Below are 17,027 nucleotides of genomic sequence, written 5' to 3' on the forward strand. Positions count from 1 at the left end.
CTCTAATTAAAGGAAATCAATATTTGAAGAGCTTTCTTGCTCAGTAACAGGACAAGGGCAAAAATACTTCAGCAACGTGAGCCTCTTAGAAAATAGAAAAGCAGGCTTTCATGGAGAAGCAATCATGATTTAAAAGGCTTCAAAAGACAACCACTTGGTGGGTTGATATGTTGTAGAGGGCACTCAAGCACCTTTTGGGAAGGAGATAGATGAGCTTCTATGCATGCTAGACTCTATATTTGTAAAGTACATTTCCTTATCCTGGGAGCTCTGAGAAGCCAAGGGTCATTTCTAGGGAGCAAAGAGTAGCTACCATTTCCCCAGAGAGACTTGAAGTAAACCCTTAACAATAGCTTGGGTTTCATCTCTGTTACCACTTACAAGAGCACACACTGGAAAAACACTAAAAGCCATACAAATGCAACAGACTTTTTGTTGTTATTCGCGGCACTAGCCAACCATCCAAGCAAGTCCTTTCTAAGCTCACCTCTTTGTGATCCACGAGATGATCAACCATCAGTAACTAGAATCCAGTTTCCCCAGACCGTTCTTCCTTAGGCATGGAAAATATGGGACATGTGTGTCACCACTTCCTTCTCTCCCACCGGGGCCAGACATTGATACAGTCATGGCACTCCTTTTCCACTGAGCTGAAATGCAGCTTTTCCTTTTTTTTTTTTTTTTTTTTTTTGCGGTACGCGGGCCTCTCACTGTTGTGGCCTCTCCCGTTGCGGAGCACAGGCTCCAGACGCGCAGGTGCAGCGGCCATGGCTCACGGGCCCAGCTGCTCCACGGCATGTGGGATCTTCCCGGACCGGGGCACGAACCCGTGTCCCCTGCATCGGCAGGCGGACTCTCAACCACTGCGCCACCAGGGAAGCCCAGCTTTTTCATTTATTTGTTCAACACATATTTTTTGGAGTGCCCTCTTAAGAGCTAGTTGGAGAGATGGATAAACAGTAAAATATAAACAACACTACAGGCACCACATGCTAAGTGCCAAATAAAAGATATGTAGACAATGAGTATTATAGCCCAACTCTCTCTTCTGAAATACAATTTCAAATTCCTAGGGCCCTGAAAATTAATTTTTAAAAATTCAGTGCTGTTTTAGTTAGAGCAACACAACTATTTCTCATGGGTCTGAGACGAATTAATTCCAAAAAGAGCTTACGAAGTACTACCGGAAATGCAGAAGTTTCTGTATGCCACCCATCAAGAAAGTGAGTCGAGGGTGTTTGAAACTGCTAGGTTCTTCTCCCTCAAGTACCTCTCTGACCTAAGAGAAAAATCCAGATTGGAGTGGATCTGATTGCCATTTTGGGTTAAGTACCCTGGATGCCATTTCAGCATCAAATTATTCCATCAGAAACACTTTGAAAATGCTGAAGAGTTGGGTTAGTCACAGTTTTCCCACCTGGATACAATGTGCATAATACTGCAGAATTTTATTTTTCACTTTTCTGGTGTTGGAGACATTTATGGAGCCGGTGGAAAATGGTTTACGATACATGTTGATGGACAGCTGACCAAACAGACAGAGCGAGTGCTGGCATTCATTAAATTTTCCAGTCAGGAACCCACCTGGAATTGTATCCATAGGTCTTGGATGAGGCCGGCTTGGGAGGGAGAGAGGAAAGAATCTTACCCCAGGAATAAGATAGCTACTCCTGAGGAGTGGGAGAAGCCTGGATCCATGCCCCCTGGGATTTCAGGCCATAGCTTTTAATATCGCACCCAAAGAGGAGATGAAAGTCAAAAGGGCTGACAAGTGGTCTAGAGACAGACAAAATAATGACAACTGGGGTGCGCCTGTTTCAGATGTGTAAGTTGGAAACTAGCTCTAATTCCAGGCAGCCCCCCCAATCTCATATACCCCCAAGTTATCATCCAGGTATCCTAAAAGAAGTCAGGGCTTATTCCTGTAAATCCCTGGGATTGCCGCATGCTTCTTTCAGTGGCCAGCATCCTCGGCAGCATCTTAATCTTTGGATCATTGACCCATGTTTTTCCAGATCTCTGAGGCTCCCAGACAGTCTGCAGTTGCAGGATTTTCTCTTTCTCTCTCGTGGAGCACTTCTGGAAAACTTGGGGTCTCTCTTTCTCAAAGTTTCAGAATCACAGCATCTTGTCCAGATTTACGTACTCAGCCTGGAACTTTGAGGGGAACACTTTTCCCTCAGTGTTAGGCCAGCCTTTCTATACAACAGTTCCTTAGTACATCTACAGAATTAAACTCCTAGGATCCAAGCCTGCCACCATTCTGCTGGCCACTCCCCCACTTTCAGATACCTGTTGCCACTGTCTGGATCTGCTATTGGCACGGAACAAACATTTTGAGTTATTTGATTACTTTCACCTCCAGTCTTGGTGCCGTACCTTCCGTCTGTGATTTTTCTCTGAGCAAGTTTTGTGTTTATTCCACTCAGATCTGCCCTTAAAGGATTTGGCACTTGGTCAGAGGGGGTCCTTATTTCGATCACTTAAAGGAAGACTGCTCCAGGACCACCACCTCCTCCCACCTCCAAAGCAGCTGTTAATAAGGCTGCCACAGCCAGCTGACAGCTTTCCCTGATGTCCTGCGGTGACCTGCATTGAGCTTAAAGAGGGTCACTTGTCATGCAGATTTTAAAGGACCCTTGGCTCGAAAGGCACAGACTTGGGAATACAGCAGTGGGAATGGGTGTCTTTTATTCAAAAGAACGTGGATGCCTGAACTTAGTGACTTGGGAGACAGGGTGTTGAATGACCACCTACTACTCTGAACCTAGCAGCCTGCAAGATCAAAAGATCCCTTGTTTCAGAAGGCTTCCAGCAAAGTTTCCCACTGCCTCCAGTTTGAGTGAGGGGGTGGGAGGAGGAAGGCTCAGTGGCCAGTGAGCTGAGTGTGGAAGTGAGGGAATTGAGACCCGCTTGAATTTTGCAACACACAGCGTATTTCATCCTCTGCATGAGACTGCAGCAGCCTTCTGGAAGAGACACTTTTGAATTCTTCTGAGTTCCAGTCTTTTGTCAAGTTATCACTTCCTTTCTGAGGGGGTTTCTGAATGTGGATGGTAGCTGCTATGGTCCCAGGGATGGTTAAGGAGTTCTTTGCCAGGAAGTCAGCATGGATGGGCAGGGGCAGTGCTGCATGAGTTCTTCAGCACTTTGTCTCGGCGGGCTTCTGACACCTCCTGGGGGACAGACTGTGCGCCTACTCTCTCCAGAGCCACCCACCTCAGCAGGATTGGAGCTCACCTTGGTGACTCCCACTTCAAAGGACTGCTTTGGAGCTCTCCTGGACACTGAATCCTACCTGCTGGAACTTTCGCTATCTGTCTGATTAGCCCTGTGCTCACACACATCTGTATTGCCTTGGCAATCGCCAGGAACCCATAATTATCTCTTGTTCCAGACACATCCACGTAGCCACTTAAAGCTGATGGATGTGAGGCAGAATATCTTTTGTGACCCACCCTCTCACCCTACCTCACCCCACATCTAAATACAGCTACTTGCAGGCACCTATTTCTGAGGTACTTAAAAGATTCATAAATATCTGGAAAGCTCTTTGACATTCTCTGAGACAATATTCTGTGCCTTTGGAAGGCTCTATTATACTCATTGAAAGCCAAGATATGCATTTTTCTTTTTTACCTTCACTTTTTATAAAGGGTTATGTTGACGTAGATCTTAGTAACAAAAAAAATTCTTTCTGATGAAATCAGGATAAATAATTCCACACATCATCAAGTGGGGAAAAGGGCTTTGATTTGGTTTCCATGGAAATCTGGAGATGAAGTAAAGTAATAATTTCAAGGCAGAGCAGCTGAATCGAAGATAATGGTAAAAATAGTTTGATAAAGAAAATAGAATAAAGTAATCAAGAAGCCTCCAATCAATTATTCCTTTTTGTTTACCTTCAAGTGATTAATTTGTCTGCGTTTATTAACCTGAAGAGATTAAGCAGACCTTCCTAGTGATTTATTTCGTAATTGTTTCCAAGGTTTGACATAGGCTGTGGAGTTATTGAAGGTGGAGATTTAAATTCAATTACTCATGAAGCAGGTGGTGCTTCTCCTGAAAGAATATCTGAATTCACGGCCTTCCCATGTTAACATTATGAGTGAAAATTATTAATTCATCTGATAGTATCTCCCAAAGACTTTTAGAAGTCATTTGGCATCCACATACTTCACAACAAGTCAGCAGCTTCAGAACTGAACTTGAAGTACAGAGAACCCAGAGACAGGAAATAAAGGATTTTATGTTAAAGACTAGTTATTTTTATACATTATTGTTTTGGCCAGAGCCTGTCTTGGGGCCTGGGCTGTGGCGCTGTCATTAATGGCATCCACCAGCTCAAGCTTTGAATGCCAAAAAATAGCTTTCTTTGAACTTGACCAATGGTTCCCACTCTCTGTACCTTTGAAGGGCAGCACTGGATAAGATCACGCTTTATTTCTTTTTTTTTTTTTTTTTTTGCGATACACGGGCCTCTCACTGCTGTGGCCTCTCCCATTATGGAGCACAGGCTCCAAACGCGCAGGCTCAGGGCCCTGGCTCACGGGCCCAGCCGCTCCGCGGCATGTGGGATCCTCCCACACCAGGGCATGAACCCGTGTCCCCTGCATCGGCAGGCGGACTCTCAACCACTGCGCCACCAGGGAAGCCCGATCACGCTTTATTTCGACAGGCGAGAGAGACAGAGAGACACACGCACGTGCACACACACACACACACACACACACACACACACCCGGGGGGGCGGGGGGGAAGAGAGAGATTAAGATATTGAAAGAGAGGCACCTTGAAAGTCTTTAAATGAAATAACTAATTTCTTTTTGTCTCTGTGGTCATTGTTGTATATATTTTTCTATTCTTTCTGTGGGTATAGTAAGGATAGATGGGGTTCTCCAAACACTAATCCAGGCGCCAACTCTCCGTCATCCACAAAGGCCCGGAACACATCTAAGAATGGGAAGTAAGTGAAAAGTGCCCCTGTGCATCCAACATAGCTGTCACAAAGCCATGTACTGTCCTCATTTTGTCATTCATTCATATTCATTCAAAGATTTGCGGAATGCCTTCTGTGTACTTCGCTTTGGGCTAGTCACTGGGGAATTTAAATGAGTAAGGCATGTGTCAGGAATACTGGGTGCATGAAGAAATAAGAAAGGGGGAGGAGAGGGAGGGGGAAGTCAAGAGATGACTTTGGAAAGATAGCTTTTAGGGCTGATTTTGATGGGCAAGGACTTATAGCAATGCAAGATTTGGACTATTGAGTCTCAAAAGTTGAAGAAAGAAGAAGCAGCGGCACTGATCAATCATTTTATGATTTGCAAAATCCATGAAAATCTGTCTTTGATCCATACACTAAGATTTGGGGTGGATTTAGAAGAATCTGGAAAGCCATTCCATAACTATCCTGGTTTAATTACATTTGCATTGTAACCATGTCACTGATGTACATGATATGTGTACTCTTTTCCTAGCAACTAACCTGTACCACGACCTACCCAAAACTGTCTTTTTGCTATTGCCAAAAACTTGTATTGGCTGAATATTTGTGATGTTAGATTTACCTCTTTGGGCTGATTCCAGAAAGCAACATTGGCTGACCTCTCCCTTTGGATTCAACAGAGAATGGCAGTCTGAAACAGTGTGATCCCATGCAGATGACATACCTCCAATTAGGCGCTCCCCCTTTGAAGTGGCTGCAGCTCTTTGGTGAATGACTCGGGTCCTCTTGTAAGCCCTCTCTGTCTCAGGGCTGTGGGACATTGTGACGGGCAGAAATACAGCCCCAAAGGAGAACCCAGCCTGCATCTAGGAGAAGATGAAAGCTGCCTTCATCATGCTAAAAGCTCTAATCTAGCAATAAGATATATCACTACAAGAGCATGGCTTTGCCATGAAAGGTGAATTTGTAACGGTCATATATTTTATGTATTCAGCATTGGACCATAAATGCTGCACTTTGAATATGATCTTATTTTCAACTCCCAAAGTGAAAGAGCTATTGGCTCCCTTTTTTTTCTCCCTTCTCCTCCTGAATACCATTTCAGGTTTGCATATAAAGTTGAATGTGGGCTATCTTGGAGAATATCAAAAGCAGTGGTGAAGACGGAAGACGAAATCTCAGAGCAGTTAGAACTCGTTTCATTTATTTATTGCTGAGCACCACAATCAAAATGCTGAATAAATTATGAAAGAAGGGAATTGATACACACATTCCCAAGCAGCTGAATGTTTCCAAATTAGTCCCAATTCACCGTCAGCATGCGCCCGCGGTTAACAGACATGGCCTTGGAGAATCGCTTTGAAATCCATGCTTGCAGAAACGGCAGGCCCTGGTCTGGGTATCTTGTACACACCTGTCCTGCTGACAACTGCAGGGCACGGTCTCCGTTTATTAGACCCTGATGTATAATTAAGGATGTTTGTGATTGCTGTTGCACTTTGAAAGGAGCATTGTTTTGTTTCTTTTGGCTTTGCGGGAACTCAGACTCTTACCTTGTGAATGAAGAGTCCCTGTGGAGCAGTTGGTAGAATTGGAGTTCAGATGACATAAAGAACGCATAGCTGATACCATACCCGGCTTGTTAACAGTAGGAGGCCTGCATAAATACATTCTTAAGTAGATAAACATGATCTTATATCCCACTTGCTGGATTTGGACACCTCCCAAACTTCTGCCATGGTGAGGGCCTCCCTTCCCGCACGTTCTGAGCTAGGTGTCTTTTATCTGCCATGTACGTGACTCACAGATTGTGCTGGTTCTTTTCAATTTTTCTTTCTTTTCAGGGATTATTAATCAGGATTAAAAAGTTCTCCAATAGCCAGTATTCTCTTCAAGGATATGTTTCAGGTTCCCTTTCTCTTATCTCCCATCAGTTGACGGGAAGTTGTTGGGTTTGTTTTTTTTTTTAAACTCTTTTCTGCACATTTTCTCCTCAGGATATTTTTGTCAACAGCAGCAGTACTGACCTTCCATGAATATGGTGAGACTATCCGGGGGGCATTTTCCCACACTCTCTAGAACAGTGTCTATCAACATTTAGGCACGTGTGTTGTTATAGTTCAGAGACAGTGGTTACTTCCTGGGTTTGGGAGTGTGTGGTGGGGAGGCAGGGGGCTAGGTGGGCTTCTGCTCCCCGGGGTTTTCCCCATGGTGCCTTTCACAGTGGACAGCATCCAGGGTGGGTGCTGTCCTGCTGGGTTTTCTCATGTTATTTGACCTCATGACAGGGGGATATGGAGCAGTTTTTAAGAATTCCTCTGTTATTTTGAGGCCAGATACAGGCTCGGAGACAGAAGGTGTCTTCTTTCCTTCTCTGGAAAGAAACTGGCCTCCTCTTTTTTTGAAGACAAGTCAAGCTGCCTCAAATATACCTCATGACTAAAAATAGTAACAACTAGTATGTGTTGAGTGAGTGCTATGGGCCAATCTCTGTCCCCGAGCACTTGATACAATTCGTGTCATTAATTCTCACCCACCAAAAGCTCAGGAAGTAGGCACTATTATTATTTCCATTTGATACATGAGGACATTGAGGCTTGGAGAGGATATTGTGTGCCTACATGGGGTCTCCCAATGAACAATTTTGGTAAAACCCTTCTTTAGCACCAATAATAGTAATAGTAATCAGTAAAATCTATCGAGCTTTCACTGTGTGCCCTTGTGCTAGACCCTGGGCCACAGAGACAAATGCAAGATACAGTAGGTGCCCTCAGGAACTCACAGTCTTCGTAGAGGACAGAGGATGGCAACATGGTGTTTACAGTGCGGCAGTCACGGGGGGCTGTTGGTGGGGAAGACCTCATGTGGGGATATCAACGAAGGCTTCTGAGAAGTGACCCTTGAACCCATTCATTTTCTCCACTTACCCCTCAGGAGGCAAGGCCAGCTCAGAAGAGGAAAATGCATATTAGTCACTAAGACAGGCAGAGTCCTTTAATGTTGATAAAAAACAAGTTAAAGTTGTGGATGAGGCCAAAGCTAAAACTGAATGGCCAATTCTGTCTTTTTTTTTTTCCAACTTCAATCCATTTGGGGCCAACTGACGTGCAGCGTAGCATGCCGAGTAGCTTAAGAAACCTACAGCGTGAAAGTTGCGTCATTCTGCTTGTTCCGTTTTATTGCCTGGATCTGAAGCTGGGTACCAGCCCTCTGTTTCAGGGAGGAACAGATGGAATGGGATATGTCTGAGCAGCAGAGCCAGACTACCCTGGCAGTGACTTTCAGGGAGGTACATGCAGTTTCTTCTGTGCTAACAGTGAGCCATACCACTGAGATCAGGAAGCATAGGTTTGGCAGAGGTTAATCAGAGACCAGCCAGACCAGGCCACCATATTTAATTTGGTTCCCTTCGATAATGTGAACCTGTTATTCCGTCTGACACATCAAGCCACAGTCAATCCTTTTGCTGATCCATTGGGTTATTCCCAGCAAACACTTAAACTGTCAAGACTGAGCATACATGGTAGCCACAAGGAGCCATTACAGATTTTCTTGTTGTATCTGAACATGTTCACACATCACATGAGACCAACAAACACATTTGCTGACCTCATAAGGACTCAAGAAGGGTCAGTCGCTTTCCCAGAGTCACGCGTCTAGTTCATAGCAGAGGTCAGCCTAGCATCCTGGTTTTCTAATACTTGTCCGGTGCTCTTTCTATGGCAATGTATGCTGCAGTTCTGCTCCCAGATAGCAAGACACTTCGGCCAATTGCACAACACAAGGCTTGGAGCCTGGTCTCAGGATGTCCAGCTGAGTGCTGTGCCCTTTGTACGTTACCATAACTGTGTGGGTGGGTTCTGTTAGCCTCTGTGAAAATGGAGCCCTTGGGGAGAAATTGGAATCATTCCACTTAAAAAAAAATGTAGGGGTAGTGATGATGAAAGGAAACAGCATGTACTTTTCAAACACTTCACTTTTTCTCCAAAATAACATCATTTTGGTTGTGTTTGGACAGTTACCCTTTCTCAATATTACTGTTGAGCTATCTCGAGCCTTTAACACACCCCTTCATCAAGAAAGCAATAAAGAGAACTCGTAGATCACTATAGCTGTTCTCCTTCAAACCAGACAACCAAGGCTGAAGGGGTGTGTGTGTGTGTGTGTGTGTGTGTGTGTGTGTGTGTGTGTGTAACATTCAGAGGCATCAATTTAAAAATTAGATTGCAGGCAGTTGCAGATGAGGCTGGAAATGAATCAATCCTCTCAGCCTGAGGTGTTTTTCACATAAGCTCAGGCTATGGAAAGACAAAGACCAAGTTCAATTTTCAAATACTGGTGAAGGCCAGGACTATTGCAGGACCAGGGCAGAGCAGCCAAGCACAGTGCCTGGTAAACAATACCATAAATGTTGAATTCAGTTCCACAAATATTGGCTTAAATGAATTAAGCTGGGGAGGGGATGCTAAAATGGAGAAAAAGGAGTACAGAAGGGGAATATGAGATGGTCAAGTCAATTCTTGCTCACTTTACACTTCTACCCAGAGCTGACCCTGGTAGCAGATGCCACAGGAAGACTGACTCCAAGCTGTTTTTGCCAAAATTGTCTCGTAACGGACAGGCCTGTTTATCTTTTCAGCAGTCTCTAGATGAGCAGAGTCAGGAGCACAGAGCTTCATAAGTAAACTAAACACACCAACAGTCCTTTGGTTTTGGTTGGCAGGATTCAAATGGAAATTTAGAGAGAAGAGGTGAAGTCTTGCTTGTTCTGTGTGGATTCAGCGTGGTGCGGTTTTATGTTCAGATTGAGTTGTTTACATGTGCATCACTGGAGTCCATGTCCTGCGTACTATGATCTCATGATTATGTCATTTCCTCTCATTGAGGGCCACGTATTTCTTTTAAGACAGTAGGCTGTGACTACCACTAAAACCCCTAGTTTTGCTTCTGTGTATGAAAGAGTGTGTGTGTGTGTGTGTGTGTGTGTATTTTCACTTCACAGTTGTGGTATGCTCTATGAGCATTGCAATCAAATGGTCAAGTACTGAACTTTTCAAATAAGCGCTGTAGTTTGATGTGGTGATGATGTCAACAGTGCCTTAGTTAAGCTATTAGACTAAGTCTAATATCACAAAAGCTTGTGAAAAACGAAAGCCCCAAACACATTCTCTCTCTCTCTCTCTCTCTCCCCATCCCCTCCCTCCCCCTCCCTCTCTGCTGTTGCTCCTTTGTAGAAAAAAGCAAATGACAAAAACATAAGCCAATGTTAGAATGTATTCCTAAGAACAACTTGCAGTGGAGTGTGCCCGAGAATCAGTACATTTATAGCTGAATTGCCTTTTCCCTCCAATATTCCCCAGCCAGGATAGTGCGAGACTTTTGGTCACAACAAAAAAGTCAAATCTACCCCAGAAAGTACACTCATTAATTAGGCAGGAAAGCAACATAAGACATTTGAAAAGGACTTTTAATAACAAGGGGTAAATAACACATAGGCTTGGCATATTTTGAGGTTTCACCTAGTGCTAACCAACTGTAGTTGGGGCTGTTCAAAGATCTCTTTAAATAAATTAATCATGCAGCCTTGTGTGTATTTGAAAGGACATCAGCTTTGGAGTCAGATAGACCTGGATGTGAATCCTGGCTCTATCACTGATTAGCTTAGTACCTACCTCACTGGGCTATTGTGAGGATAAAATAAAATCCAAGTAAGCCTCTTCTAGTGCCTGGCACATGGCAAGTGCTTAATAAATGTCAACTAGTGATTATGCTTGCCTCTGCTGCCAACATACTGCAGCTGGGGACAGTGTGACCTTGCCAGTATGATCCTGACCAAATCAGAGCTCTGGTTATCTGCTTTGCCAGCTCCAGAAATGGGGAAGCAGAGGCCCCAGCACTACTGGCAATACATAAATAATGCCCACAGATTGAGTGAGACAAGAAATTACTGGAAGATCCAGGAAGAAACAGTCCAGTTATGGAAATATTTCCTAGGGGGTACATGTGCATCTCTGTGATGGTTAGGATGTAGAGTACACTAACGAACATAATAAATCCCCCTAAATATCTGACTGTCCATGCTGATCCTGGTTCTCCAGCTTAGTCAAGAAGGGTGTTGTGCTAATGGAGCCTTACAAGGCAGCTGTCATTTTTCTCCCTGCTCACCTGCTGCACAAAATCACAGACTCAACATGCTGCTCTCTAGAGCAGGGGTCCTCAATAATTCCTTTCTCCTCTGTGACATACATGGTTGAGAACTCTCATTGGCATTGCTCCGGGGGACGTCAGGGTTACGTCCACTTCCCAGGTGCTGGCTGGAATTCTACTCCTCTCTCACTTGAGAAGGCCTAGGAATGCAAAGAAGAGGGATGTTAGGGCTTCCTTGGTGGCGCAGTGGTAGAGAGTCCGCCTGCTGATGCAGGGGACACGGGTTCGTGCCCCGGTCCGGGAAGATCCCACATGCCCTGGAGTGGCTGGGCCCGTGAGCCATGGCCGCTGAGCCTGCATGTCCGGAGCCTGTGCTCCGCAATGGGAGAGGCCACAACAGTGAGAGGCCCGCGTACCGCAAAAAAAAAAAAATTTAAGAGGGATGTTAAATAGGATTCCTCCGTTTTCCTCTGAGTAGCACATCTCTCTCCGTCTCTGTCTCCCTATTGCAGTCCGTGTCTCTCTCCATCTAGAACTCACTCTCTTTCTCCCTTCCTCCTTCCCTTCCTCCCTCCTCCCCCCATCCAACTATCTAGCCATGCTCCATCTTGCCTTTATACCCCAATATTTTTAGCTTTCAGCTTAGCTGTTTCTGAGCTGAAAGAATTACAGAGGCTAAATCAATGGCATCTTCTAATGCCTCCAGGCCAAACCTGTTGTTTTTCAGACAAATAACCAGTGAAACAGGGCCCACTATGGTTTTCAATACTAAGAGAATATGGGGGACTTCCCTGGTGATGCAGTTGTTAAGAATCCGCCTGCCAATGTAGGGGACACAGGTTCAATCCCTGGTCCGGGAAGATCCCACATGCCGTGGAGCAACTAAGCCCGTGCGCCACAACTACTGAGCCCACATGCCACAACTACTGAAGCCCGTGTGCCTAGAGCCCATGCTCTGGAACAAGAGAAGCCACCACAATGAGAAGCCCACGCACCTCAAGGAAGAGTAGCCCCCGCTCACCGCAACTAGAGAAAGCCCACGCACAGCAATGAAGACACAACCCAGCCAAAAATTAATTAATTAATTAATTAATTTTTAAAAAAGAGTATGGAAACACAGGGCAAAACTATTGTGCTATCCAGATAATTACTATGAATCCAGCACAGACTAAAAATCTGGAGTGTAGAAGCATTTAAATGTAGAGTAGAAATTTTTAATTTGTTGAAATCCAATTTATCATTTTTTTTTCTTTTCTGGATTACGCTTTTGGTAGCATATCTAAGAAATCTTTCCCTAACCCAAAGTTGTAAAGGTTTTCACCTATGTTTTCTTCTAGATGTTTTGTAGTTTTGGTTTTATATTTAGGGCAGTTTTCCAATTTGAGTTAAGTTTTGCATATGGTGCAGGGTAGAGAGCAAAGTTTTGTTCTGTTTTACATATGGATATCTAGTTGTTCCAGTACCATTTCTTAAAGAAAATATCTTTTCTCCATTGAACTACCTTAGCACCTTTGTTGAAAATCAAAAATAAATTATATATATATATTTTTTTAGATTCTTAATTGATCAATATTTTATCCCTATGCCAGTTCTGCACTGTCTTGATTACTCTAGCTTTATAATAAGTTTTGAAATCAGATGGTGTGAGTCTCCCAACTTCATTCTTCCTTTTCAAAGTTGTTTTGGATATTCTAGGTCCTTTGAATTTCCATATGCATTTTAGAATCAGCCTGTAAATTTCCAGAAAAAGAAAAAAAACCTGCTGGGATTTTGGCAGGGATTGTGTTGAATCTATATATCAAATTTGGGAAAAACTGACATCTTAACAACACTCAGTCTTAAAAGCTATGAAGACAGTGTATCTTTCAATTTATTGGGGTCTTTAATTTCACTTAGCAGTGTTTTGTAGCTTTAGGTGTACATGCTTTTCCTAACTTTTTCAGATGTATCCCTAATTATTTCATACTTTGGATGCTATGGCAAATAGATCCTTTTATTTTAACTTCTAATTGTTTTTTCCCCGTTTCCATTATTTTTATAAAATTTTTATTTTATATTGGACTATAATTGATTTACAATGTTGTATTAGTTTCAGGTGTACAGCAAAGTGATTCAGTTGTACATATATAAGTATCTATTCTTTTTCAGATTCTTTTCCCATTTAGGTTATTACAGAATATTGAGTAGAGCTCCCTGTGCTATACAGTAAGTCCTTGTTGGTTATCTATTTTATGTATAGTAGTGTGTATATGTCAATCCCAAACTCCCAATTTATCCCCCCCACCTTTCCCCTTTGGTAACCATAAGTTTGTTTTCTATGTCTGTAAGTCTGTTTCTGTTTTGTAAATAAGTTCATTTGTAGTTTTTTTTAGATTCCACATATAAGTGATATCATATGATATTTGTCCTTCTCTGTCTGACTTACTTCACTTAGTATGATTTCTAGGATATAGAAGTACAATTGATATTTGTGTACCGGTCTTATATTTACAAACTTGCTAAGCTCACATATTAGTTCCAGGAGCTTTTTTGAAGATTCCATTGGATTTTCTACATAGACAATTACATCACCTGTGAGTAAAGACAGTTTAATTCTTCTTTTCCAATATGGATGCCTTTTTTCCTTGCCTTATTGCACTGGCTAGAACCTCTAGTATGGTATTGAATAGCTGTGAGTTATTTGGTGTGTAAATAATTCCTACCCGTTTAGCTTTGTAAAAAAGACACATGATAACAACGGAGTGATAGTTGGGCAATGGAAGTGTCCTCTAAAGATGATATTTTGGGGACAAATGAATGACCACTGCCTTTATCAAAAGGTCAAAGCTAGATTCCCAAAGTACTGCACAGAAATTTCATCAGAGAAAAAGTAGATACTATCCTGGGGAGGAGGAGGAAAACAAAAAGCAAAAAACAAAATGAAAAATAGAATCATATACACTCTTCCCTTTATTCTCATTCGTATTTTCTCCCTCTCTTTTCTCTCCCTTCTCCCCTCACCCCTCTCCCCCCTCTCTCCCTCCATGAGTTCTTTAAAAGAAACCGTGTGGTATAATGGTTAAGATGGCAAACTCTGGAGCCCAGTCATTGCTTTCAAATCCCAACCCTTCCCTGGGTACGTTTCTTTATCTCTCTGTGCATCAATTTCTTCACTTGTAAAAAGGGGATACTAATAGTGTCTGCTTCATAGGATTTTCTTGAGGATTAAATTCTTCATTCATTCAAAACTTTTATTGATTGCTTATGAGATACCAGGTACTATTGTAAGCTCTGGAGACACAGCAAAGAAAAAAACAGACAAAATTCCTTACCCTTATGCCCATTCTCGTGGAGGGATACTGTCATTAAACAATTAAGTAAACTATATAGTATTTTAAAAGGGAATAACTTATAAGGGGGGAAAGGCAAGGCAGAGGGATAAGGAGTGATGCAGACAGGAAATTAGTAAATTTAAATAAAGTGGTTGGAGAAGACCTCACTGAAAGGTGACATTTGAGGAAAGATTTATTTTATTTAAATAAGGTAATACAATTAAAAATTAGAACCATTCCTCACATATAGCAAATATATAATAATGCTTTTTATTAACTACAATTTATTGAGTGCTTTTTATGTGTCAGGCATTGTGCAAAGTGCTTTACATAATATTATCTTGTTTAATCATTACAATAGGTCTATAAAGTAAAGGTTATTATTAGCTCTTTTTACTGACAAGGAATCTGAGATGACATTGACTTGTTCCAGGTCACGTAGGTAGTAGATAATGGGGCCAACACTCCAGCCGTGTCTGGGCTTGTCCCACGAGGCTGAGTTCATCCATCCTTTCTGAAGATGCCCTTTATGCTTGAGGGACTGTATTAGACCTACATTCACAAGGATCAGAAGACTGGTCCTGCTGCTGGAGGCCTTAGTTGGAGGGAAGAGTATTGAGTAGGTAGAAGGTTCTTCAGGGGCCATGGAATGTGGTGAAATTCCATCTTCCTGTTAGCATTTCAACTTGAAGATAAAGGTGCTCTTCCCTGGGACCCCACACCAACACCTGGCTTTGACACTTTCTTTACTATGTGTGTTGGGTGCACACAATCTGAGAATGGAGGAGTTGGGTGGACAGAAATACATACTACATTACTGGTCAATGGCCATTGCTTCATTACAGCACATGCTTTGGGTTTTCAGAATGGTTGTTTGATAAAGATAAAACAGAAAAGAAAAATGAGGCAGGACTCAGCTCACTGATGATTGAACTATAAATTTTGCCCAGAAAATGCTGGTGATGCTATAAAATTCAGGCCACGATCTGTTATTGCTTGCTTGAAGTAGCATTTGTACTGGATGATTAAGATGTCACATGCATTTGAAGCACAAATTGATTCCCAGGTACCTAGCATCCCTGGGTGGTGAAGGTGGTCCAAGAAGAACATCACGTTGCTTGAAGGATATATTTATATGATATCACAAGCCACAGTTTTGGGTCACTTGAATGGGGTTGATTGTGGATGGAGATGGGGACAACTGAGAAAATGGACTGCTTGAATTGGCTGGATAATTTAATCAAAATGGTCAATTGACTATTCTGTGTCAACTAGTTCTATGCAGTTTGGCAGACCTGAGACATGTTTGGCCATCACTGTCTGCAAGTCTCAGAGTGAATTGGGGGATACATGTGAGGCGGGAGGGAAGCAAATCTGGTTAAGCCCCAAATTCCTAATACTAAAAAGAACCCATTACTTTTATAGTATTTTATAGTTTGCAAAGAGCATTCTCGTCCATTATCAACAAACGTATGAGGCATGAATTATATCTGCAGCTCACAGATGAGAAAACTCAGGCTGAGAGAAATGACATATTGTGCCCCAAGCCACATAGATAGTAAGTGGCAGGGCCATGAATGAAACCAGGGCCCATTTTTCTCTAAATCCTAAGTTATTTTCCCTACTCCATAGAGCCCAAGAGCAGGCTACTCTTCAATTTGAGTCAAATAATTCTAGGTACCTGACCAAAAAAAAAAAGCAAAACATACTTTACATGCAGGTAGAGAACTTACAGAATTTATTCCCAACAAAAGCAGTAAAAGACTGCCAACTATAACAAGGGTCAGGAATTTTTAAATAGGCAGTAATATTTGTTGAGTGCTTCTTACACACCAGGCGCTATTCTTTTTTTTAATTAGTCAAATAATTTTATTTTAAGGAAAACAAATTTGCACCCTAACACCAGCTAAAAGTTTTTATAAGAAAATTGAAGAAACTTTTACAAAATGCTGAACATAATTTTGAAGTTTAGAGAGTGACTGTGAAGCAAAAAATGACTACATTTATCATGATTGTAAATAATGATATATGCTCTATAAGTTCATTGGGATGGTCACCAATGGGCTGGTGATGAACCTCTAAGAGTAATAACCAAGTAACCTCAGTAACATCAGCGAAGCACCAGGCCCTATTCTAAGTGCTTTAAATGAATGCATTTTCTCATTTAATCTGAAAACTGCCCCCTGACGTTGGTTCTAGGAGAGCTCATCACTTGCTTCAGTGGCATGGATCGTATCCAATCCCAAAGGTCCCCTTCAGGGTGGATGTCCAGGCACCTCAGCCGAGACAAGCTTTGAGTGTGGCTGGCTTGTGGACCTGAGCTGGGGGCAGTGATTCTCCAAGCCTCGGAATCTAAAGAGTTTTGGGTTTTTGGCATCAAAGAGCATAATGACAGAAGTAAGAGTGCTGGGCTTGTTTCCAAGGGCCTCAACAGTGTCCTCTTTTCTCATCGTTGAGGAGGAGATGTGTTCTCCACTGGCTTTCATGAGATGCTCTCTACTCAGCCTCTGCCTGTTTACCTTCGTTTCTCCCATTCATGCCTATGGAACTTTCTAGGGTGATCAGGCTATTTTGTGCCTTCACAGTAGGCACCAGGGCACCTGCTTCAGTTGTGATCTTTGTCA

At 42.6% G+C, this 17,027-nt stretch overlaps 1 protein-coding gene across 2 annotated transcripts in view; it reads left to right on the top strand.

The window, feature by feature from the left end:
- The window catches only part of HS6ST2 (heparan sulfate 6-O-sulfotransferase 2), a 290,382-nt gene that overhangs the window by 246,212 nt on the left and 27,143 nt on the right, over window positions 1-17,027 (top strand). Inside the window, exon 4 of one of the 2 annotated variants that reach the window (XM_060087189.1) lies at window positions 4,880-4,966. The exons of the other annotated variant lie outside the window; for it this stretch is intronic. Coding sequence (XP_059943172.1) covers window positions 4,880-4,966 — 87 coding nt within the window. The remainder of the gene's footprint in view (window positions 1-4,879; window positions 4,967-17,027) is intronic. 2 annotated transcript variants of the gene reach the window in all.

Source organism: Mesoplodon densirostris, chromosome X (assembly GCF_025265405.1).
Source record: "Mesoplodon densirostris isolate mMesDen1 chromosome X, mMesDen1 primary haplotype, whole genome shotgun sequence".
NCBI classification, from domain to species: domain Eukaryota; kingdom Metazoa; phylum Chordata; class Mammalia; order Artiodactyla; family Ziphiidae; genus Mesoplodon; species Mesoplodon densirostris.